Source organism: Rosa chinensis, chromosome 6 (assembly GCF_002994745.2).
Source record: "Rosa chinensis cultivar Old Blush chromosome 6, RchiOBHm-V2, whole genome shotgun sequence".
In the NCBI taxonomy this organism is placed as follows: Eukaryota; Viridiplantae; Streptophyta; class Magnoliopsida; order Rosales; family Rosaceae; genus Rosa; species Rosa chinensis.
The window spans coordinates 21,720,686-21,745,266 of NC_037093.1; the positions used below are offsets into that span (position 1 = coordinate 21,720,686).

The 24,581-nt window shown below is 38.3% G+C and overlaps 3 protein-coding genes across 6 annotated transcripts; 1 reads left to right on the plus strand and 2 right to left on the minus strand.

The window, feature by feature from the left end:
- Window positions 1-1,958: 1,958 nt before the first annotated feature.
- LOC112173005 (phosphatidylinositol/phosphatidylcholine transfer protein SFH3) lies at window positions 1,959-6,463 on the plus strand. Of its 2 annotated transcripts, none has more exons than XM_024310546.2 (15): window positions 1,959-2,224; window positions 2,364-2,531; window positions 2,968-3,217; window positions 3,308-3,407; window positions 3,514-3,780; window positions 3,894-3,971; window positions 4,089-4,190; window positions 4,271-4,320; window positions 4,519-4,618; window positions 4,705-4,797; window positions 4,938-5,006; window positions 5,269-5,392; window positions 5,507-5,892; window positions 6,024-6,104; window positions 6,213-6,463. In XM_024310546.2, the coding sequence occupies exons 2-15, from the start codon at window positions 2,486-2,488 to the stop codon at window positions 6,228-6,230; spliced, it is 1,764 nt and encodes a 587-aa protein (XP_024166314.1). In that variant the 5' UTR covers window positions 1,959-2,224; window positions 2,364-2,485; the 3' UTR covers window positions 6,231-6,463. The 2 variants fall into 2 exon arrangements, with proteins under 2 accessions (XP_024166314.1, XP_024166315.1); XM_024310547.2 differs by having other exon boundaries at window positions 1,961-2,224; window positions 5,513-5,892.
- A 510-nt stretch (window positions 6,464-6,973) lies between these two features.
- Window positions 6,974-9,764, minus strand: LOC112173006 (ferredoxin, root R-B1). 2 transcript variants are annotated; one of them, XM_040509026.1, is made up of 2 exons: window positions 9,707-9,764; window positions 6,974-7,621 (listed from the first exon to the last, which is right to left on the minus strand). In XM_040509026.1, exon 2 carries the CDS (start codon window positions 7,611-7,613, stop codon window positions 7,152-7,154), a length of 462 nt encoding a protein of 153 aa, XP_040364960.1. In that variant the 5' UTR covers window positions 7,614-7,621; window positions 9,707-9,764; the 3' UTR covers window positions 6,974-7,151. The 2 variants fall into 2 exon arrangements, with proteins under 2 accessions (XP_040364960.1, XP_024166317.1); XM_024310549.2 differs by lacking the exon at window positions 9,707-9,764 and adding an exon at window positions 9,363-9,518.
- A 6,299-nt stretch (window positions 9,765-16,063) lies between these two features.
- On the minus strand, window positions 16,064-22,365 carry LOC112172106 (phosphatidylinositol/phosphatidylcholine transfer protein SFH8). 2 transcript variants are annotated; one of them, XM_024309294.2, is made up of 15 exons: window positions 22,189-22,365; window positions 22,009-22,087; window positions 21,256-21,559; window positions 20,887-20,986; window positions 20,532-20,798; window positions 20,358-20,435; window positions 20,125-20,226; window positions 19,964-20,013; window positions 19,653-19,752; window positions 19,414-19,512; window positions 19,197-19,310; window positions 17,917-18,049; window positions 17,036-17,439; window positions 16,582-16,656; window positions 16,064-16,435 (listed from the first exon to the last, which is right to left on the minus strand). In XM_024309294.2, exons 2-15 carry the CDS (start codon window positions 22,040-22,042, stop codon window positions 16,415-16,417), a joined length of 1,881 nt encoding a protein of 626 aa, XP_024165062.1. In that variant the 5' UTR covers window positions 22,043-22,087; window positions 22,189-22,365; the 3' UTR covers window positions 16,064-16,414. The 2 variants fall into 2 exon arrangements, with proteins under 2 accessions (XP_024165062.1, XP_024165061.1); XM_024309293.2 differs by having other exon boundaries at window positions 19,197-19,313.
- Window positions 22,366-24,581: the final 2,216 nt, after the last annotated feature.

Genomic DNA, 24,581 nt, shown 5'->3' on the forward strand with positions numbered 1-24,581 from the left:
GGCCGGAGGAGGCAGAATGAAGCTGACGCAGTGGAGAGGCGACTCGGGCTCGGGGAGAGAGAAAACAGAGCTGGGTTTCCGTTTTTGGAAATCTGGCCTTATTTGCAATTTCCAGAAATTTTCGTCCTTTTATACCAAAATGGAAAGTTTTTCCGAAGCCCATAACTTCTTCATACGAACTCCGATTCTCGCGTTCCGCATGGCCACGAACTCGTATCGACGCGCTCTACAACTTTCGTGAAGAAAGTTTTTAGAGAATCCCAACATATCAAAAGTCAACCTTGAACCCCCCCCCCCCCTCTAAAGTCATACTTTTCAAATAATTAATTCGTCCGAAACACTTCCGCTCCGTTTACGAGCCACAAAACCGTCCAACAACCATAAATTAGATTCCGGAAATTTCTCGAAAAATAATTATGAATTTCCAGGGCATCACGGAGAGAGAGAGAGAGAGAGAGAGAGAGAGATGGCATGAGGTAGTTTATTAATTAGGACAAGGGCAAAGTTGTCATTTAGCTGTTAAATGGGTTAGTAGGAATAAAAATATGTTGTTAAGGTAAGTAGGTTAATTTTAACTCATTTTGGTGCTTTGGGTCCAGGACCTTAAAAGAAATGGGTCATGTCAATATATTAAACTCAAATTAAACCCATCTAATATATTAAATGACTAAATACTTATTAGTCCTTGTACTTTGCTCCCTAATATGTCAACTAAATACTGATTAAACCCATCTATGTATTGCTGTGGTTTTCCACAAATTCTTTATCTACCCAGAGATGGTAGAGGGAGGATATGTAATAGTCCTTTCTGGTCTGAATATTAATATATATCGACATGATATTCTTAAAAAAAAAAAAAACAGAATACTCCTTATTCTCTCAATTTCTCACTCAATAGGTCTAAAATATCTATTATACCCTCACTTCCTGCTTTTTTGTTTTCTACTTACCTCTTCCTTTAAGAGAGGTCTCGGAGTATGAGCTGATTTGAAAGGGAAGAGAAGGCTTTGTAGAGGGAAAAAAAATGGAAATGAGAGATATAATAGACATTTTAGACCAATTGGGTGAGAAATTGAGAGAACAAGGAGTATTTTATTTAACTTAGAAAGTGAGAGACTGAACTATTTTAGGGAGCAAAGTACAAGAAGTAACTAAGACTTCGTTTTATATTAAACTCAAATTAAACCCAATTAATAAGAACAGGTCAGGGAATTCAAATCCAAACTCAACCCCATTTATCAAACAAATGAACCTACCCCACCCGCATAACCCATTTAGTAATGAAATCGTGCCAAAATGAATTCTTGTTGTGCACTCTTTGCTAATTGATGAATGTTAAAATACACATGATTAATATAGACTTCTGATATTATTTTGGGACGTTCTCTTCAAGTTTATTGTCATACGGAGTTCAGGCATTATTCCCTCCCTTGTATTATATAGTTTCATCAATGGTAAAGGCTTAATGGCAACCATATGGGCCCTACCTCAAAAAAGAAATGAATTCTTGTCGAGAAGATGAGATATGATTTTACAAGAATTAGCAATAATTTTTTGTGTATGATTATAAAGCATAATAAAAATCATCATTCCAACTACATTAACACTTGACATTTCATTAGAATTTTAAATCTCTAATAAAATGATCAATGGGCTTAGGGAGTCATCTGCTTGTTGAGAAGGCCCCATTATTAATTGTGTCTTCGTAGTTTAACCCCACAAATGTCTCATGTTTATAATTGTGAGGGATTAATGCGTCTTATTTCATGCGGATTTCGAGTCAAGTTATTGGATTGTGTCAAAATTAATGGCCCTATGTTTGTCTTTTTGTCATTTCAGATATTCGTCCAAACACACCGTTACTCAATAAAGAAATGATGAAATGCGCATACGTAGATACTATTACAAATTTACAATACGTGGAAAAGGAAAGAGCAGGCTAGCAGAGCATAGTGTGCGGGAAAAAATAATGGGGGATTGAACGGAGTGGCTTGCACTTCGCAGACTTCGTTTCTCTACCACCAGAAATCCAAAATGTAGGCATTTCATTGTAGACCATGTCAATGGAAACAAATCCAAATCTCAACTCCTGTCTGTCCTTGTTTTCTAAATCAGTCATGCCATCCTCGTTGTCCCTCTGGCCGTCCAGATTTCAGAGATTAATTCGGTCTGATATATATGCCTACCACTTTCTCTTCTATACGCCCTACATTCTTGTCAAAAGGTATTTTCTGCAATACCCAATTCTTGCTTTAGTTTCTTCTTCCCTCAATCTTTTGATCCGTAGCTGGCTAGCTGCTTAGTTTTCTTTCAGAGCATTTTGAAATGTTTTCATTTTCTGATTCTGTGTTTTGGTGAACAAGGTTAAAGGGTGTAGGTACATTTATCACCTGAGGGCTCTAGTTTGAGCACATATGACTAATTGAGTCTCCTATCCTCTTTGGCGGTCTCTAATTGATAGAGCAACCTTGCAAGATCAATAATCATGTGTGACACCATGTCTGGAACTCTTGACCGACACCTAAAACCTGGTAAGTTCATTAATAAATCCCATGTTAATTTGTGTCTTTATTACAGGCCTAGTTTCAATCACTGGATTCTTTGGTTTGATCTTTCAAGTTGGTTCCCAAACCGTATAAGTATTGGGAATTTGGATAGTTCTTAGTTTTCTCATTCTGTTTAAGAAATAATTTAATGTTAGGAACCAACAATCCTTTCAAGTTATGTTTTAGCTTTATCTAAATACCCTTTAGTTTGCTTGGTTTTGGGAGAAGGATTATGCCATAGAATTGGTCGTTGAAAAAGATATTAATCTGGTAAAACTGTTTAGCTCATTTATTTATGGTTATAAATTTGATTGAATTTTCATTTACCAATGTCTAGGACGAAATGCTTTCTTAATCAGTTCTTTTTCTTAGGAAAAAGAAAAATTCTTGTGATTGTGAGTTGATTCATTTTCATGTGCAGTCCCTGAAGAAAACTCCGAGGAGGAAAGGAAAACAAGGCTTGGGTCTCTTAAGCAGAAGGCAATTAATGCCTCCACCAAGTTTAGGCATTCCTTTACAAAGAAGGGTCGAAGGAACAGTAAGGTAATGTCTGTCCCTATTGAGGACAACATTAATGCGGAGGAGTTACAGGCAGTGGACGCATTCCGCCAAGCACTTATCTTGGAAGAACTATTACCCTCAAAACATGACGATCATCATCTGATGCTAAGGTTACTAATTTCATAATTTGCATTAACAGATGATTGTGTTTGCGTTATCCAATCATGACTCAACTGTTATTTTCATGTATGATGGTTCAGATTTTTAAGGGCCAGGAAATTTGACATTGAGAAAGCAAAGCAGATGTGGACTGATATGCTTCAGTGGAGGAAGGAATTTGGTGCTGACACTATTATGGAGGTATTGCACAATACTTCTCTTGAACCTTGCCATCTAGTGGAGATTTTTTACTTTGGCTTGCTACGATCTCTGTGCCTGAACATTTTGCCATTGTTATTTTGTTAAGGAATTTGAATACAAGGAAATTGATGAGGTTTTGAAATACTATCCCCAAGGCCATCATGGAGTTGATAAGGAGGGAAGACCAGTCTACATTGAGAGACTTGGTCAAGTGGATTCAACCAAGCTGATGCAAGTCACAACAATGGACCGTTATGTAAAATACCATGTACGGGAGTTTGAGAGGACCTTCGTCCATAAATTCCCTGCATGTTCCATTGCAGCAAAGAAGCACATTGATCAGAGCACCACTATTCTTGATGTACAAGGAGTGGTAAGTGTATACATACGTTTTCTTTTAATATAAGGCTCAAATCAATTAAAGATACCAAATTAATCCAAGGCTTTGATCATTGTTAAGAGTTAGTTCATTTAATTGTTGTGCAGGGGCTTAAAAACTTCAATAAATCTGCGAGGGAACTTATTCAGTGCCTTCAGAAGATTGATGGAGACAATTATCCTGAGGTACACTATTAAATTGTATTATGTCAAGTTTAATAAATAGCTTGTTGGGTTGCTTGCCTAGCAGTAAAAGTAGTTCTATTATTTCCCGACTCTGATTGAATGTATTGTTTACTGTAGACCCTGAACCGTATGTTCATCATTAATGCTGGTTCTGGATTTAGGCTTTTATGGAACACTGTCAAATCTTTCCTTGATCCCAAGACCACTGCAAAAATCAATGTAAGCATTTGTTTTGCTCACCCGAAACTAAAGATTTTGATTCAGTAGTGCTACTAAACAAGTTAATTATTACAAAACAGGTTCTTGGAAACAAATACCAGAGCAAGTTGCTTGAAATAATTGATGCTAGGTGAGACTCCTTTTATGCGAAATATACTCTCTCTTTTTTTTCTTTTTTCTTTTTTATCTATTTCTTCATCTGGCTGTACAAGTTTCAGCTTAAACTTAATAATGTCAAATTTCTGGTTCACGTTTTGTAGTAATATATGTGTTTACTGATATTACATGGATATTTTCTCTCATAACACATTGTATTATACGGTATCAGTGAGCTGCCAGAGTTTTTGGGTGGCACTTGTACTTGTGCAGATAAGGGTGGTTGCATGCGTTCCGATAAAGGCCCATGGAACGACCCAGATATAATGAAGGTAATTTACTAGTAATGCATCATCTTTAATTTTATTCTTGAGTCTATCCTTCATAGATTTCAAATCCTGTTTTTTCGATGAGCCAGATGGTTCACAATGGTGAGGGCAAATGCACAAGGAGAACATTATCAGGCATTGAGGAGAAGATAATCTCTGAAGATGAAATGTTTTACTCCAAGGTAATCAGACCAGCTCAAGTTTTCCTTTCTCTGTGTTCAAAGCCTCCTCTGTTTAAATTATATTGTCTTTGTTTAAATGACCAAACACCTCACGTTCTAGTTTATTTCTTATTTTCTTTTTCCTATGCTACCCCATGCAGACATGTGATTCTTTCAACTCAAAAATAGCTCAAATGGAACATACAAAACTCTCCCATGTTCCTAAACAAGTAAGCATACCGAATTTCCACCACATCTGCATTAATTATTGCAACATAGATCTTTGACGGCGATTTTTCTTTACTCCTTTTAGCATCATACTCTAAATCTTGCAACTCATATTAGGGTGACTGTTTATACCTTAATTTTTTATTTTTTCAAATGAATCGCACTTTAGTTTTACAATCCCTTCTAAAAGTAATGAAGATCATCCAGTTCTATGCTGCCTGTGCCTGTATCAAATAATGTGCTCATTTGCTTCATATTTTGCAGGTTTCATTCACCAAAAAATCCAGTAAGGCCTGTGAGTATGACAAGTTGATGCCAATGGTTGACAAGACCGTGGATGCAACTTGGCCTAAACCAGTTCATTATGATAAATTTGCCCACAGTCAAGGTATTAATATAGTCGAATATTCAGACCAAAAACATAGAAATATGTACGTTATTGGGTCACCAATGTCTATGTTTAAAAGAGGCCGAGACAAATTATCTTGTTTATCTTGCAAAGCTACAGATTGCTTCCCCTCGCATAATGCTTGCAAGTCTTCTGAAGGACTAAGCAGTTACTTACTTTCTGGAATCATGGCCTTCATCATGGGAATTGTCACCATGATCCGATTGACACGAGACATGCCAAGGAAACTCACTGAGGCTGCCCTCTATGGAAGCCCTGCTTACTGCAATGGAATGGGGATGAAAGCCAAGCAGTTGCCTGCATCATCCATCTCCAGTGACACATATATGAACATGATGAAGCGCATGGCCGAGTTGGAGGAGAAAGTGAAAGTTCTCAGCACGAAACCAACTATCATGCCCCCTGAGAAAGAGGAAATGTTGAACAATGCTCTCAACCGAGCCACAGCCTTGGAACAAGCGCTTTCAGCAACCAAGAAGGTATTCATTGTGATATTTTTAAATTCTATCATTGGAGACTGCATTTAAAGAAACTAAACCGATAAGGAAATTCTTAACTTAGACAAACTATCCGTAATCATGTGCATTTTCTTTTTGTTTTGATTTTGCAGGCACTTGATGACGCCCTGGTCCGACAGAATGAGCTTATAGCCTACCTTGATAAGAAGAAAAAGAAGAAGAAACTGAAATTGGTACGTGACTAAATACCCTAATATTAGTTAATATTAGTTGCTGAACCAGTTAAAGTTTTCATAGATAGTTCATTATTTGACCTTCTGTATTATGGATTGTAATTGCAGAACCCATTTAAATGGTAAGGTGGTAGCTCCAGTTCTTCTATTGAATGAACACTTGATCATTCATTGTTAGCTGCTGGTGGCGATGTTTTTGATTGTCAGCCCCATGGCTGCTTGTGAATTCAGTCTATGTTTGCTAGTTTGGTACTGTAACTTAAGGCTTCTGTACATTATTAATTTTCAAGTGTGCCTTGTTTGGGAGTTTGTGTATATTTTAACTAAAAATGGGCACCGCTTTGGTTTCCAGGGTTTTACTCTCGTATTGGTATAATGCATGCAAAGGATTAGGGATGCAAACTGAAAAGAAGATAAAATGACTGAAAACTGTATGAAAATATCATATTCAGGGTTAAATACCAAAATATGTTAGCTTTTACACCATAAAAATCATTGAGAAAACAAAACAAATCTGCATTGTTTTGTTTGTTTTTATGGTCATAATATCAATCCAAGACTCAAGTCATGGACTGAAGCATTTGACTTGGCTTTCAGGAAATAGAGACTTTGTAATCCATAACATTGTAATCTTTATTGGCTGCTTAGAAAGTTGGAATGACTTATTTGTTTTAAGCTGCTCAGGTCAACATTTCTGGGCATTGTCCATCCTTTGAAATAGCCCACGCAGTCAGAAAATCCAATTTGGTTTTCTCAGATAAGTGAATAATTTCTCTGCTCATTATGAATATTTCAATATTTTTCTTAGGATCCTTAGTAGGATTACTATCAAGTTCATCTCTAAATCTGTTAAGTACGTGGGAGCAATCTACTGAAATCGAGGCAGTAACATTATATTTAAACTGAGACTGAATACTGAATTCCACAACAAACACCATAAAACAGAACAAGGTCCATGAGAACCTTAAAACAACATGAGATCTATAACAATCCTAGAAACCACCAACCAAGATTTCATAATAAAACTCAATTGCAACAATAAAGCACCTAATACAGTTCACTTTCCTTGTGAGTGTGGATGACACAGTCTGAAGTTGGATACGAGACACAGGTCAGCACATAACCCTCCTTCATTTGGTTGTCATCAAGGAAGGAACCATCCGACTGGTCCACTGCACCTGCTACCATCTTTCCTGCACAGGTGGAGCATGCCCCAGCCCTGCAAGAATAGGGCAGCTCAACTCCTGCGTTCTCAGCCGAATCCAAGATGTAAGAGTCATCTGGAGCGTCAAACTCGTTCTCCTCACCGTCTGGCCCAATCAGCTTAACCTTGTATACTGCCATTGATGTTCGAGCAGAGGCAGATGCTTTCAAGCCAAAAGACTTGGAGAGAGTCTTCACAGATCCAAGTGGAGCTGAGAACTTGATGATAGAACTGGTGAATCGAGTCTTAGGTGCATTTCTGAGCATGCACTGAGAGGGAACGTTCACAGTTGTCATGGTTGACATGTTTAGACCTGAATCCATATACCACCATCCCAACAAATTTAATAACTAAAAACCAAAGTAAAAGCACAAAATGGAACTAAGTAATCAAAAATCAGCATTATCTCTTTCAAAAAGACACAAAAGTGAGTTGGCAATAACACTGATGGAAAGCATGACACACAGCATAATTTTTTTTTTTTTTTAATCGAGATCACACGGTATCCTTATAGGCTTTCTAGGCCCAGAGACTAATCCGTGCTAGGCGGTGATTTAAAAAGGCCGGATATTCATGAACATTGTGCTGCATAAACTTTCACATAACCAAAGTATTACCAGATAAAAGGGGACTATCTGCTTTTAAATTTTAGATAATGACTATAATAGTCCAACTGAAAGAAGTGTCCTTGCAACTAACAGACCAGAAGTTTACTTGTATGCCAATGCAATATTAATGAAAAAATGGAACCCCAAACCATCTCTCTGAAACGCCAAGGCAATAAATGTCTGGAGCACTATGAGAAGAAGCAAGCTCATGGCTCTCTGCTCTTCACTCGAGGCTCCATTCTGTTTAACCATATAGATACTTTAATCCATACTATATCATAAGATGTTTTCTAAAACTAGAAGTTTCACTGGCAAAGGAGAGAGGAAGAAGACAGATGATTTTTAACTCCATATGATCCCCAAATAAAACTCTAAATCTACCACTGAAATTTGCAAGATACCTATAACAAGAATTCATACAAATGAATCAATTTCTTAATACTACAGTTGACTTTGTATGATCCTCCCATATATTAATACCATGCTTAGCTGGTAGTGCCCATAAAAATTGAACAATAAAGTCACCCAAAAGAAAATTGCTAACAAATACTTAACAGATAAAAGTTACATAATTTGGTTTCCAACAAAGTGGCATCGTTGACTATTGTTTTCCTAGTACCTTTCATTGGTCAGAAGCATCATCAAACTACTGATAAACTCACATTACATTTACACTTCTAAATTTTACACTATCACCAAAATTTGACACAGCACAATTAATAAAGTCATAAAATTTGAAAAATCAAGGGAAAAAATAACAAATAGCCTTTAACCAAATTTTGGGATTATATCACCATTAACAGAAAGGATGGTAGGAAACATCCAAAATTGAACTCATTTCTGAAGCTGTAGTTCATCATGGGCACTAACCTAACAACTTACCCATAGCTAATCACATGAAAACCAATTTGATTTGTCCATTCAACCAAAGCATCACAAGCCAGCAAACATGATTAAGAGATCGATGGTAAGAAAAGTCGAAAAATTTATTTAACCATACATGACCAAACAAAGGCAAACACCAACAGGATTGTCCAACCTAAAAAAGCATCAGAACCCAGCAAAACACCAAGACAAATACAACTTGGGTTTTTCAAGAATCAAATTCTCAACTCAAAGCATGCATCATTACAATTAAAACCGTATAAAGACTAAAACTTGGACAAATTTTGTGGTACAAAGTACATTTGAAAAGCTAAAAGTAAACAATATATAAGTGTTTGTCTCCCAAGAGTATGCCAGAATCAAACAGAGAAAATCAGGCAACAAAAACAACAGAGTCCCGATCTTGAAAGTCAAGCCCAGATTGATACGACCAACAACGGAACATACGAACATTAATAACAACTCGGAGATACAACAGATCCAATATGACATGAATCTACTGGCCCAGAAAAAATGACATGCTCATAGACAACGAGAGAGAGAGAGAGAGAGAGCGCTTACGGAGTAGGACGGTTAGGTGAGGAGGGGGATGAGAAAGCTGATGATGAAGACTTGGGAATAGTTTTATTTCGGCTGAGAGCGGAGAAAGTGAGGCTGGTTGGTCACACACTCACACACACCAAAACAAATAAATAGTCAGGGAGAGAGAGAGAGTCTCACTCTCATACAAGGACACTCAAAATAAAATTTCATTTAAAAATGTGAAGGGGATGGCCAAGAGCTATTTTTGGCTTTGTTGGTGTGGTTGTAAATTCGGAACAAATCACAGAGAGTCAAAAACAAGACAGCGATAAAGAAATCGGCAGAATCAAAAAGAAAGATTCACAGGGAAGAGACGAGGATACCCGGTGGCGTTGGAGACGATGTGGTTTGATATCTGGCTATGCTTTGCGTCCTGTGCGAGAGAGAATGGAGAATGCACGCAATTTCTATGCTAACTCATCTCCTTTAATTTACTGCTAGCCTCAATTTTTTTTTTTTTTTTAATAGAAGTTGATTTTATTAGTAATTAAGTCATGAAAACAGGTCAGAGTTTAACAGAACTTACGTATAAAAATTCAAAAAATTGGATAACCTATCTAAGCCAAACTAAACTTATTAAAGTCTAATGGAACGCAAGCCAAACTAAGCAAGAATAACATCGCTTCTTAAGGAAAAATCATTCACCTAGTCTAATTTGTCGGCATGCAATTGTGGTACAAATCACAACTTGAAACATCTTAGAAAAGATTATAGAGTTTACCCCTACCTAAACAAGACTTGCATCCAATTGTCTAGTAGTTTTAATCTAGTAGCTAACAACCTCTGCAACAGGTTGGTCTTCACACTTTTCTTTGAAATATGCTGACTCGAACCCAAACCCAAGCTATAGAACCAGAAGCCCAAATCCTTTACCTGGCCATCACCGCCCCAGCCAATGGCGTTAGCTCCGGCGGTCGGCCCTTCCACCACACCATCTATTTGTCAATCAGCAAGACACTAGCACCAGACGGATCTAGTTCCTCCAATATGCTTGTTGACCTTGATGTCTCTTCGACCACAAACCGCGCAAGTCCTGCAGTTCAACCGGACAAACGAATCTGGCCTCCCACCTACCTCACAACATCGACCGGAAAGACTCTACTCTGAACGGCGATTGCCTCCCAACCCAAGACCATAAAGATTCCTCTTATCAGCAAGGAAAACTCACCCCAAAACAAGACGTGAGGAAGCTGACGACGTTAAGTGCAGCTCCTCCCGAAGGGAGCAGACCGGAAATGGCGCCACCGTTGTTGAAACTCAAACCCTCGAAACCCTAGGTTTTGACTGGTTTGCTTGGGATCTTGGAATTTATTAATCATTGGATGCCTGTTTACTGCTAGCCTCATACTCAATTCCTCAATTTTTTTTTTTTTTTTTGTGTTTTTATAGATTATCATAATAACCTTTTGAGATTATTTCATTATGAATTTTTATTTTTATTGCAAATGATATTCATGATAAATTAAAAAAAAATATTATTGTAAAGGCATTTATGGCAAATTAAAATTTGGTGAAACCTTTGACACTAAATTTTGGCTTCCCTCTATAGTAACTAGCCTCAAACCCGTGCAATGCACGTGTTATTGTTGAAATGAGGAGAAAGTAAAAGTTTTATTCTCACCAATTTCCTCAGTTCTATATTTTTTGTGTTTTTGTAGATTATCATAATAATCATTTGAAATTATGAGGCTTTTTTTATTGTAAAGGGCATTTATGGCAAATCAAAATTTGGTGAAGCATTTGACACCAAATTTTGGCTTCCTTTTATAGTAGTAGAGACTAGCTTCATACCAGTGCAATGCACGTGTTATTGAGAAAAAAAAAATGAAAAACCATGAAGTTTGAATGACTTAATACCTCGAACTCCTTTGTTCTCTGAAGTACATTAAAATGCATTTCTTCTACAAAACACCTCGACAATCACCATTTGTATAAATTATTACTGCATAGAAAAATTAAAGAAGAGATTCAATTAGGAGAGATTCTTACATAGGACAAACGCACCACGTGGCGGTAAGGTTGCCCAATTAAAAGCCAGAAAAATTTAAGTGTGTTTCGAAAGTGTCTTTACTTATTAAAATGAAATACTCAAAACACCCCATATGCATGTTCATTGATTGGTTAGCCTTACCAAATACATGATACGTTTGCCCTAATCTCTCCTCAGTTACTGTTCAAAGAATTGAAAAAGAAATTCTAAAACAAATGGTTCACCATTTAATAATTATTCTTCACCTCTTCTTTGTTGATATAAACATGGGCAACCATGGGTTTGTATATTGCTCTGAACTTCTAAAGCATGGAAACTGATTTGAACATGGTTAACTCTCTCATGGAACTTTTAGCATGGAAATTGACTTTAACGTGATTAAGTCTCTTATGGGATAACTGTTTAATTATTGAATGATCATGGATAACTGTGTACATTATCTACTTCCAATAAGACCATTTAAATATAATAATTTTTTGAGTTTTATTTCATTTATGCAGGAGTATATTAGTCAAACCATATTTTAGTGTTCTTTGACACCAAAAGGATGGTCTCGCTTCACTACTTCTAAACTATACCGCGACTTTTACTCTCCTCTCTCTCTGCTCTGCTAGGGTTAGGGTTTCGAGTATACAACGTTGTGCGGCGTCTTACTTTCATGGCTGCAGCGATCGCATCCATGACTGCCAGACTTGCGACTAAACTGTCGCTCAAGGAGGGAGAAGAACCAGTTGATTTGGGGAATCTCTGAGTTCAGGGGAAAGAGTTTTTGGCTCGGAATTTCTATTTGGTAGGAAGGCTCAATACTTGCAGGGGGCTGATGCTGGATTCATTCCGGAGCGCTGTAAGATCTATGTGGAGGTTGACTGGAACCGTGGAGGTACAACCAAGGGGTGACCGTTTTCTGTTTACATTCACCCATGACAGGGATGTTGCTAGAGTAAAGAAGGGAGGACCGTGGGGCTTCCAACGTGCCATGATTCTCCTGAATGACTACGATGGGTTTTCGGAGCTCTCTGCAGTGAGGTTGGATTTTGTTTGGATCTGGGTTACACTTGATGGCATACCTCCGGGTATTTTGACAGAACCTACCGTCCGGTTGGTTGGTGGGACAATTGGCGAGGTGCTGGAGGTGGATCGTCCGGCGCTGCATAGGGGCGATGCTCGGGTTAGGCTTGTTCTATCTATCCATGATCTGGTGCGTCTCGACCGTAGGGTTAGGGTTTCTCCCTCTGACGTCCTAACCCTAAGATTCAGGTATGAAAGGCTCCTTGGGCGCTGCCACTCCTGTGTTATGCTGAATCATGGTGGCCAACGATGCCCTAGGGTGGACGAGTTGGCAGCTGATGCTGGGGCGGAGCAGGGATCACAAACGGCTGGTGGACCGATCGTTCCAGCCCTTGTCTTTAGGGCAAACGTTCAGCCCTCCATCTCTTCTCCATTGATCTCTACTTTCAAGGTCCCTGGCTTGTCGAAGAAGAAACCGGTACAGATTCGTGAGCTTCCTGCGATTGCGTTGTCTGGTACTGAGGGTACCTCCACCCAAACTCAAGTGGTGGGGATGCGCCGGCCCAGGGCTGAGGATGCTCCTGCGGATGGTAAGCGAGCCAAGCATGGCTTGGCTTTGGCGCCGGTAACCCTGCAACCGGAAAATATTGGGTTCGAGTTTTCTGATGTAGGTTTGGTAGGTGGGAAGCTGTCTCAAGGCCCTAAGGTCTACAAGAAGAAGGGTAGGCCTCGGGGTTCGCGAAACAAAGTCAAAGCGGCATCGGTGTCAGCCACCGTGGATGACTCTGGGTCTATGGAGTCGGGGCCCTTTGATGGTGGTTCTGTTGGCATGCCTGAGAAGCCTAATGGGCTGGCTAAGCCTGTTTCCCAGTCCGGGTAGGAGACGAGCCCTTCCATCTTCGGGCGAGTGACGTGTCTTGCTTGATGGCGGCGATGTACACCAAGTAGGGTCTTAGGCGTCAAAGCGGTCAAGGAAGTGTCTCGTGCTCGATGATGTAGGATCTCGCAGTTTTGTTTTGTTCTTTATTTGCTTTGGCTAGTAGTTTTCTTTTGAATTTTAGTTTTTTGGATTTCCTTTTGGTTTCAGAACTCTTATGAGCTCGCATTGTAATATGGGGGGTGTTTGTACCCCTCATGCTTGACCGAGTGAGGTCGTCATGATTTCGATCAATGGATTAGTCTTCCGTTGCCCTCAAAAAAAAAAAAAGGATGGTCTCGCTTTATAATAGTAAAGACAGAGATATATTTACCTTTTCAAAAAAAATGGAGACCTTAGCCTTGGTTGCCTGGAACAAAGAAGCTACCCATAGGGGTACTTTCTTAGAAAGATCAACAGAAAGAAGCCATGTCCTGACTTTAGGAAGCAATGAAAGACTTCGTAGCTTGGTCAGAGGGGAGCGTCCGATTCTCATCTTACAAGAATTTGCTTTTAACATGATTTAACTTACTAATATTTTAACATGAATTAAAATAGATGAACATTAAAACTGAAAAAAAAAATGGAAATAAATCATATTATGATTTTATTAGGAAACTTTAATATATTTTAATTTTTTATTGATATAAATTAAATGAGATATTTTTGTTAAAAAAAATATTCTTAAATTGGATATGTTATAGAAGGATATTTCTGAAAAGAGAAATAGGTTAGATAAATATAATAATTGAAATTAAAATGTAAGGTGTAAAAAGCAAGTAGAGTGAGCAATGAAAATTGTAGAATGACAATAGCCACACCCTATTTTTAATAGGGAAAATGATCATTTACCCGATTTTAGGCTAAAAATTGCCCACTTGCTCCACCAACTGTTTTTTAACCCCATTTACCCAAAACACTCTAAGGGATTATTTCCCCTTTACCCAATTAATTCTTTTTTCTTTTTTTTGAGACTTTTTTGCCCTCTCCTTCTTTCTCACTTAGAGAGAGAAGTCACCTTCCACCTTGCTGTGCTCCGGTGACCAGTGGCCGGAACGGTCTCCGGCGAAGGGACTCCTGCGACCGGTGACCGGACTCCGGCGAACGGTGATCGGATTCCGGCGACCAATGACCGGATTCCGGGTACCGGTAACCGAAATCCGACGACCGATGACTGGAATCCGGAATCCGGCTATTATTGCCCCCCAGTAATCATATTACTGCCCCCCAGTAATCATATTATTGCCTCCTAAAAATCATATTATTGCCGTCCAGTGAATTGTATGAACTCCCAAAACCAAAATGAATACACTACAGGCACAATTGATCAATTTATAATCATATTATTGGTTCCCAATAATCATATTATTGCCCCCCAATACTAAGTCCAATGTCTCTACTGCCTCCCAATAGACCACCAAAAATGCACCTTTTTGTAGGATTCACAGATAATTTGACTTTAATACACAGAAAACAACATGTAACTTATCAAAACACCACACTATAGTGATCCCGGTCCCACGTATCAAAGTCTACTGGGGGCCAATAATGTGTCTACTGCCTCCCAATAATTATATTACTCCCCTCCAATAAACATAATTCCGATCAATACAAGTCAAGTTTACATATCCAATTGACCCAAATAGATAATCACAATGTCTGAAATTGCAAGAAGCTGATTAAGGCTTTATTGCCCCCTAGTGATATGGGCACCCAGAAATTGCTCTGGGCACCCACCGGAGTGTGAGGCCCGTGGAGGAGTTGTCGGGGCGTGGGCAAATCGGGTTGGGATCAGTGTTGGATTGGCGAACGGGCCTTGTGGACTACGTGTGGGTCTGGTGCGAGGCCGGGTTCCTCGATTGACATGGTTGTTCCGGTTGATGAGATCACGGTGGCTGGCTGGAAGGGGAAGATCGAGTTGGTAGTTGGGTTTGGTTTGCTGCCTCGCTGTACTCATCGGTGGAATGGCTTGGAGGTGCAGGTTCGAGGGTTGCTGGGCGATGTCGTATCTGTGGCGGCCTGGATCGCATCGGATCGGACTGATCCGATCTAGACTGGGTTTCACAGATCCAAGCTGGGGATCAAATTGCTTGGAGGAGGCGGCGCTTTTATTTGGCGCGGCGGGGATGGCGGAATGACGGCGTTGCCGGAGTCAGTCTCCGGTGAGAGAAGAATTCGGTGAGGGGGAAGGAGAGAGAGAGAATAAATCGCAGAGAGGAGGGAAGAGAGAGAGTCTGTGAGAGAGAGAGAGAGAGAGAGAGAGAGAGAGAGAGAGAGAGAGAGAGAGAGAGAGAGAGAGAGAGAGAGAAATATGAGTGTAATTTATAAATTAAAATGAGGGTAATACTGTCAAATACTGTTGGATTGGGTAAACGAGGTTAAAAAACTCTTGGTGGAGTAAGTGGGCAATTTTTTGCCCAAAATTAGGTAAGTGGTCACAACCCTTTTTAATATGTCTAATTTTGTTTTTACTAAACAAAAATTTGAATACCCAAATATGTTAGATTTTTACACCATGAAAATCATTGATAAAACAAAACAAATCTGCATTGCTTTGTTTTGTTTTTATGGTCATAATCCAAGGCAATTTTACTTGACTTTCAGGAAATAGAGACTGTAATTCCATAACATTGTAATCGTTTATTGGCTGCCTAGAAAATTAGAATGAATTATTTGATTTAAAGCTGGTCAGGTCAGCATTTCTGGGCATTGTTCTTCCTTTGAAATAGCACACGCAGCCAGAAAATCCAGTTTGGTTTTCTCAGATAAGTCAATAATTTCTCTGCTCATAATGAACATTTCAATATTTTTCTAGAGCGGATCTCATAATGACGATCAGAGCTCCCATTACTGTTTTCAGCATACCCTTCCCCGTGTGTAAGTTTATAAGTAAAAAACCAAACTGCACAAAAATCATCCTTTACGATAAAACTAAAACGGACATTTCCAAATGTGTTCTCAATAGACACGGGCATCATTTCAGATGGTATATCTACTACAGGATCGAAGGTTGGTTTGTCAACTGTCAAGTCAAATATTCGTATTGGGATCACATATTTGAGAAACAGCTTAAGGCCTCGCAGATTCTCTTTTGTAGTCTCTTCCTCAGCAACACTTTTACCAGCAAAACTTCTTTTTCTGATGACAAAGAGCCAAAAAATGAAAAGAAAAGAAAAATGCTTCAAACACATGAACCACGTATAATGACTTAATTCACTAATTGTAATGATAATGATAAATGATTTTAAAATAATAACATATAATAGACTTCGCAGTCAACCTACCCGGAATTTGGCTTCTTCTTGCCTGTCTATATAAGCCAGCAACTCTTCTTGCCTCATTAAAGCTTCATGGAGAGCCTGCTCCAAAGGAAACAGACCATCAGCATATGTATCATTTTAATAGTCCAGTGATGCAACCAAGAAACATTCACCCTTGTTATTCACACCTTAGAATATCCACAATGAGACACCAAACACATGTGACCAGCTCAACTAGCAAACTTATGCTAGCCAAATGGCAAAATGCAGACTTTTTTTTTTCCAAAGAAACACAAAGGACTGACTAGCCAATGCAATTTAGTATCAGTTAATTGCCATTCCTATGTCTAGTATTTTTTTTATTCCTTCAATCAACCTAGTTTTACAGATTTTCACATCCAGATAAGGAAAATGTTCGATATCCATTGACTTTCAGTGTTAACACACTATTACCATTAATAAAATAAAGCATCCATACCTTTTTAGTAGCAATTAACTCTGCTTCCAAGGCATCCACACGACAAACAGCAGCATTCAGCAATTCCTCCTTCTCATAAGGCATCTCAGATGGTTTAGATTGGAGCGTATCAACTTTCTCCTCAAGCTCAGCCAGTTTCTTCAGTACAGTGGGAAGAAGATCTACCCCTGCAAATGGTGATTTTGGTGAAGGAGGACTGCACTCTTCCTTGTTTGTTGCATCAAAAGTTGGTTCAGTAACATTTTGTTCTTTATTAGCCAATGTGTCAGGAAGCTTCCTAGTTATGTGGGAAGCAACTGAGCGGAAGAGTGTGAGAAAAGTCAGCAAGAAGGCCATAACCGCTACCAAAATCCGAGCTCGAATTCCTTCTGGATCTTTTGGGATGTTAGGTACTGGAAGTGTTCCTGAATTGAAAATATGATCAATTTTGTTGGTTTGTAGTGTCAACTGTCAAGTACCCACAAAGTTTAAAAGAAAGAGGAAAGAGAAACAACAAGATTATAGCAATTCAATCAAATAAGGACATATAAGAATCAGAGGGCATATAGGCATTTACTTGCAACTATACAACTATACAAGCTAAATAACAAGGAGAAGGCGCATCAGTGGAAGCTAGTCACGTTACAAAAAAACTCCGATTTCTAAGAAGGATATGTGCAGTAAAAGAATATTCTTAGTAGCTGGAAAAGATTATTAGGCTCCATTCACCTGAGTCAGTTTCAATTATTAAATGAACTACGCTACACTTACTAATTAAGAGTTTTTTTTCCGTTCTTTCATATTTTCTCTTTAACTTTGTACTAGTTCTTAGCATATAGCAAATATAATTAAATTCAAAAATGTTATATACAGGCAGTAAATACTAAGTTAGACTTACTGACCTTTGGGAGAATGAGATTTTTGCAGAGAAGCTTGCTTTTTCCAACCAGCATCAACAGCTTTGTCAACCATAGGAACATATTCATCATAACCCGAGAAGCTTCCTGCACAGCTTGCCTTGCCTACGACCTTAGCCTGCAAGTCATTTATAGCACATCAGAATGGGCATAAACTGTTGTTAAATGTGCACTACCATCAATTCAGACAGTATCAAGTTTCCAGTTTACAACTTGATACTTCAATATCTTAACTTGCCCCGTTTATTGAAGAGCCCTTAATTCGCAATAGGGATGGCAAAAATCCCTAGCGGGGCGGAGCTCCATTGGATACCCGCCCCAAATGAGGGGAGAATTCAAGGACAAGTGGGGAATGGGGATGGGGCGGGGATGATATTATGATCTCCATCCCCAAACCCGCCCCAATGATATATACATATATTTAATTTATATATATATATATATATATATATTTTATAATATAAATCACAAATATATACATTTACTAGTTACTACTTTACTTTAATGGTGTTTAACTTTTGCACTCACCAAATTATGATTTATAAATTTAATCATGTTTTAATTTTACTTGTTGTAGATTTTGATTTTAAAAAAGGCAATATGAGAAAAAAAATTATTCTATTTTTGAAATTCTTATTGGGGATTTGGGGCGGGTTTGGAGACTTCGTCCCCAGTGGGGATGGGGACGGGGAATCCCCAATATATTTTTATTGGGGATTGGGGCAGGGATGGGGGTGAAGAATTACCCAGGGGATGGGGATGGTATTGTGATCTCCATCCTCAACCCGCCCCACTGCCATCCCTAATTCGCAATTAGTTCAAGCAAAATAACCAAAGATGACACTTATCCCTGGCATAAAATATATTGCCACCAATCCAAATATTCCCCTCAAAACCCAGTAATGTTTTCCCATTCCTCACCACAACTGCATGTATAGGAGAGAAGAAAAGGGCAGTAAAATATCTTTTTCAAGGATATTGACTCGCCTCTACTGTCAGAATCTCATCCTGACCTATAACCTTTTCTCAACTATATATTTCTTTTAATCAAATTGCCCACAATTCTCCAGGGAAAAAGGTACAATTTGTCATCTTCCTAAGCAATCCATTTTCCTCTTTTTCCTTTTTCATGTAGAACTCTCAAAGAGACGAACCAAATTACTAGTAGTACACATAGTTTCTTCTTTCCTTTGATTGGTCAAATAAGTCTTTGACTGTCAATAACATAAATGCACATGTTAAGCCTACTAAAAGGTTAAACCTACCTCTTCTCGAACAGGAGTCAATCGAAGATGTGAATAACTCTTCAAAGCTTTCGGGGATGCAATATCCTCCGCTTCAGATCCCGACTCAGCAGTTGATGTATCGCTACCCTTTACCTGCTTCAGTACATAACCCCCAAAAAAAAAAATGTAAAACTTATGATTCAAACACAATCTCAGTTTTTAATGTGTAAATTAATGAAAGCTATAATAGTTATACCATTGGATAGTGTGGCTTAGCATAAGCAAGAAATTTCCCCTCACTGTTTAGGACTTTAACAACCTGCCTTGCACGCCGTGCTTCACCACTAAGAACCATCTGCAATATACAGCAAACACAACCCATATGAATAACAAACAATGTAACTTCACTATATATTCTAACAAACAAGATTAAGAACCCGTAAAAAAAAATAATAATTAAAAATAATAATAATAATCTGGAGGGAGAGATAAAACCTTCAAGATGTCAGGGTTTTTCCAGGGCCCCTTATCAGAGCGAAGGCAACCTCCCTGATCTGCACAGGTACAGCTTCCACCCAGAAATTCTGGCAACTCGCTGCACATTTTGAAGAAATTTCAATAAGATTTAAGCCAAGTACGGTTATAGATTGCAAAATAGCACGCATATTGACCATCACAGAAATTCACAAAATTTTTGTATATGCACAATAATGTAAAGAGCATTGTAACCAACATGTCTGTGTACACGTGCATAAACAAAGCACAAAATATCATCATGTACCACAAATACACTGCTTCCATCTCACCTGGCATCAATTATCTCAAGCAATTTGCTTTGGTATTTGTTTCCAAGAACCTGCATTGTTGTATGAAAAGGAAAAGGAACCGTAAATAACTTTACATTGCAATTAACCTAAAGTGTGAATTATGATAGCTCCAGTACAAGGAGGAAATAAATTGTACATACATGAATCTTTGATGTTGTTTTAGGGTCAAGAAAAGTCTTCACAGTGTTCCACAGAAGCCTAAACCCAGGACCAGCATTAATGATGAACATTTGACAGAGGGTCTGTGGCAATTAAGAACAGATAAAAGGTTCAGGTAACATTTATTTTCTAATCCATATAAAAAGTATATATTAATTTCTAATCCATCTACGAAGCCATGACATGATGTCCAAAGAAAACTAAGATTCTATACCTCAGGATAGTTATCACCATCAACCTTCTGCAACCGCATAATTAGTTCTCGTGCAGACTTTGTAAAGTTCTTGAAGCCCTTAAAAGAATTAAAACAAACAGAATAATTAGATGTTGCTGGTTGCAGCGAATAAGCACAGCAATTCATAGTAATGGTCGATTACAGGATACATACCACGCCTTGAACATCTAAGATTGTAGTACTTGAATCTATGTGCCTCTTTGCAGCAATAGTACAAGACGGAAACTTTATTGCAAAGCTTTTCTCAAACTCCTGCACATGGTATTTCACATAGCGATCCATAGTGGTAACTTGCATTAGTTTGTTGGGATCTACTTTCCCTAACCTTTCAATATAAACTGGTCTTCCCTCCTTATCCACACCATGATGCCCATGAGGATAATAGTTAAGAACATCATCCAATTCTTTGAACTCAAAATCCTGAAAGAAGAATTAACATGGTAAATGAAAAGTGGAAACACAGTAATCAGGCAATGAATAACCAAACAAACAGTTCAGATGCCGCTACCTCCATAATAGTGTCGGAACCGAACTCCTTTCTCCATTGAAGCATATCAGCCCACATATGCTTTGCTTTTTCAACATCGAATTTCCTTGCTTTCAAGAACCTGAGAGTAATTACTTGTTAGAAAAATTATATCTATTCGGGGTAAATCATGTTAATACAAGCACACTTTATGATACTAAAGGCAAGACAGTAAGAACCATATTCAAGATCTAGCAACACACAAGCACAATTTAATATCAGATCCAAAGCAGCATGAGTGTATCAGTCGGGAGCACAGTTTCCCAAGTCAAATGTAATATTCTATCCCACTATGTACAACTTCAGTATGTGTATGCATGAATATTAATCCAAAGTAAAAAAACTGAGTACCTCAACATCATATGATAGTCATCGTGTTTGTCCGGCAGCAATTCATCCAAAATTAGTGATTGTCGAAATGCATCAACAGCCTGTAGCTCTTCAACATCCCGAACATCTTCAATAGAAACAGAGCTGACTCTGCCATCACTTTTTCTTCTACTACCCTTTTTCTTGAGAGAATGCTTAAATTTAGTAGATGCATTTATGGCCTTCTTCTTCAGAGTCCCGATTCTAGTCCTCCGCTCATCCTCGGAGTTCTCAAAATCAGACTTCCTTTCTCTTTTCTCATCACTACCATAAAACCCTTCAAAACCTGTGGCACAGGAACAAAAGAATCGAAATTTACCAATAAGCGAGGTACCCATAACCATAATACATAAACATGACCATTTGCATTTACAACCAAAATTGAACAGAACCCAAAAAAGAAAAAAAGAAAAAAAACACTCTGAAAATTCAATTTTCCTTACAGAACTTCAAAATTGACCAAATTAGTCAAAAAAAAAATCAATAATTAGAAAACACATTTCTCTATCTCTATCACGGCTGGCTTTGGTGACCAACAAATGTAAGAAGAAGAAAAATATAACAGAAGAACGTCGATTCGCTCAAAACAAATTCTTCAGAAAAAGAAAAAGACTCGATCTTTCGTCGGAATTTTCTCAGCAACCAAAGTAGAAATTCCAGATTCAGCTAAATTTCAACAAAAAAAAAAAAAAAAACCTAACCCCCGAACCGACAGAGAGAGAGAAGAAGACTCACATGGCCTAGCGAACCGATCGAGTGGGCCCGACATTATAGTAATTCCGGCAAATCACACGCATCAACGGAGCAATGCAGCCTGAGAAAACCGCAGCATTCTCATTAGAAACCCTTACAAATCTCGCCCCTAAATCAAAATCGAAATCGAAATCAAAAACAGAACGTTAAAAATTGCTGAACCTTTCACGATTTTTGGGGTTCGTCGGAAAGCCAGACGGTGGTGAATAATGCTGGATCTGTAGCTGGGAGAGAATCGCCGAAGCTTCTTTGTTTTCCCAAATAATAATAAAAATAAATAAAAATAAATTAATAAACAAAAATCACAGGTAGGAGACGGGTGACTTTGAGAGAGAGAAAGAGAGTGAAATACTGTTTCATTTCTCCTACTTATACTTAGACTCGGACTCACAAGCTAGATGAGGGCCCCGCTGATTCAGCCACTGACACGTGGCAGGCAGATTAGAGACAGGAGCGGGGAATGTGCCGGCGGTAGGTGCGCAGTAAATTCCAGACTGGTTTAACTCTGCCGGGGATTGCGTAATGATTTGGTCTGGCTTCCAATTTACGGCGTTTTTACCGTTTTCTCTCTTTGACTTTTTGTTTTTTTTTTTTTTTTTTGGTTTATATTAAAAATTTGTAGGGATAATTGGGTTGATGATTATTATTAATTTGTTAATTGGGAAAGAATGAGACCGTTGTCGGTAGCCGATTATATGTCGTTTCTGCTATGTGAAAATGTGTATTTACTTTTTACCGTCCATGCGGAGACTGTTACCTCAGATGGTATGAGACTAAGGGTGGAGTAAAAGCCGGAATTGTAGGATATGCGTGGTCGTTAATTACGCCTGATCTAGGGGTTTTGGTTTGATTACGAATTAATTAGCCAAGTCATATCACACCTTTTTCTTTTTCTTTTTTTTTGATACCCAAATGCTAAAATAAAGTTGTATTCACCTAAATCACACCTTAATTCAAGAAATGTGGTGCGAGATTTTAGTTTGTGAGATTCGATATTGACTCTTGGCGTAAATATTTGATGTCGAATGAGTGGTATTATCTTACATACAATTATGTTTCACTTTTTCTTTTCTGCTCTACTATTGCTCTATTGGTATCGGATTCTTCAATGATAATTGAGATGATCATTATCAAAAAAGAAAAGAAAATTCACGAAAATGAGTGAAGTAGTAAACTAATTAGTTAAGTCAAATCACACATTATTCGTTAGGATAAAAATAATTAAATTTTATCATATTATCCACCACGTGATTTATATTCGATAGCAATTTAGCACAACTCCATAAGTGACTGAAAATGACAATAGGTGAACATGATTATTGTACAAAGTTGCTCATCTAAGGACAATTTGTAGAAATTAAGATCTGGACTTAAAAAAATCATTATACACACACACACAGCCCTTCTAGTGAGGAATTCATTTTTTAGTTATTTTAAGGGATCACTTATTAGACCCACTTTTCGACATCTCAACTGTTCGGTTTTTAGGACTATATGAGTAGATCACCTCTGCAAATTTTCAACCAAATTGATAATCACTAAGACATTCATAACTGCGTTACATTTATGAACACGAACAGTTTAGGTTGGATAGATTCGGTTCGTTCATTGATTTAATAAAGTTCAATACCTTAACGATCATCAATTTGCCTGAAAATTTGCATAAGTGATCCATACATTATGACCTAAAAGCTGAACGGTCGAGATGTGGATATGCGATTGAAAAGTGGGTTTATCAAGGAAATCCTTAGATATTAATATCTAAAGACCTTCTTAACAGAGAAGGACTATCCTTCTAGTGAGGGATCCCTTTTTGGCCATTTTAAGGAATCGCTCATTAGACCCACTTTTCGATCACATATTCACATCTTAACTGTTCAGATTTTAGGTATATATGAGTAGATCATCTTTGCAAATTTTTAGCCAAATTGATAACTATTAAGGCATTCATAACTGCGATTTACATTTAAGGTTGGACAGATTCAGGACATCCATTTATTTAATCTAGTTTGATACACTAACGATCATCAATTTGGCTGAAATTTTTTAGAAATGATCTTACAGTAAGACTTAAAAACTGAACAGTAGTGATGTCAAAATAAGATCGAAAAGTGAGTCCCACAAAAAATCCTTTAAAAATTAAAATGGCCAAAAAAGGGATCCCTTTGTGCAAGAGCATATATATATATATATATATATATATATATATATATATATATATATATATATATATATATATATATATATAGGGAGCCGTTCGAGAGCGGACGTCCGCAACCCAAAAAAAGTGCAGACGTCGCTCCTCCGGCCTCGATCGAGCGTCTACGGCGCACCGCGGCTTGCCGAATGGACGCCGGGGGTCTGCGAAGCCGGTCTGCGGTCTGGTGGAGTCGCAAGTGACCATTCTGCAGCACTGCATAGAACCTGCAGTTGCAAGTGAGGTGGCTGCCCAGAAACCGGCAACCCCGACCTCCTCCGACCTCGATCGTTACCCACAAGAGGTCAGGGACACCTCCGACCTCCCTCCGGCCAGCCCAGCGCCGCCTGGAACCACC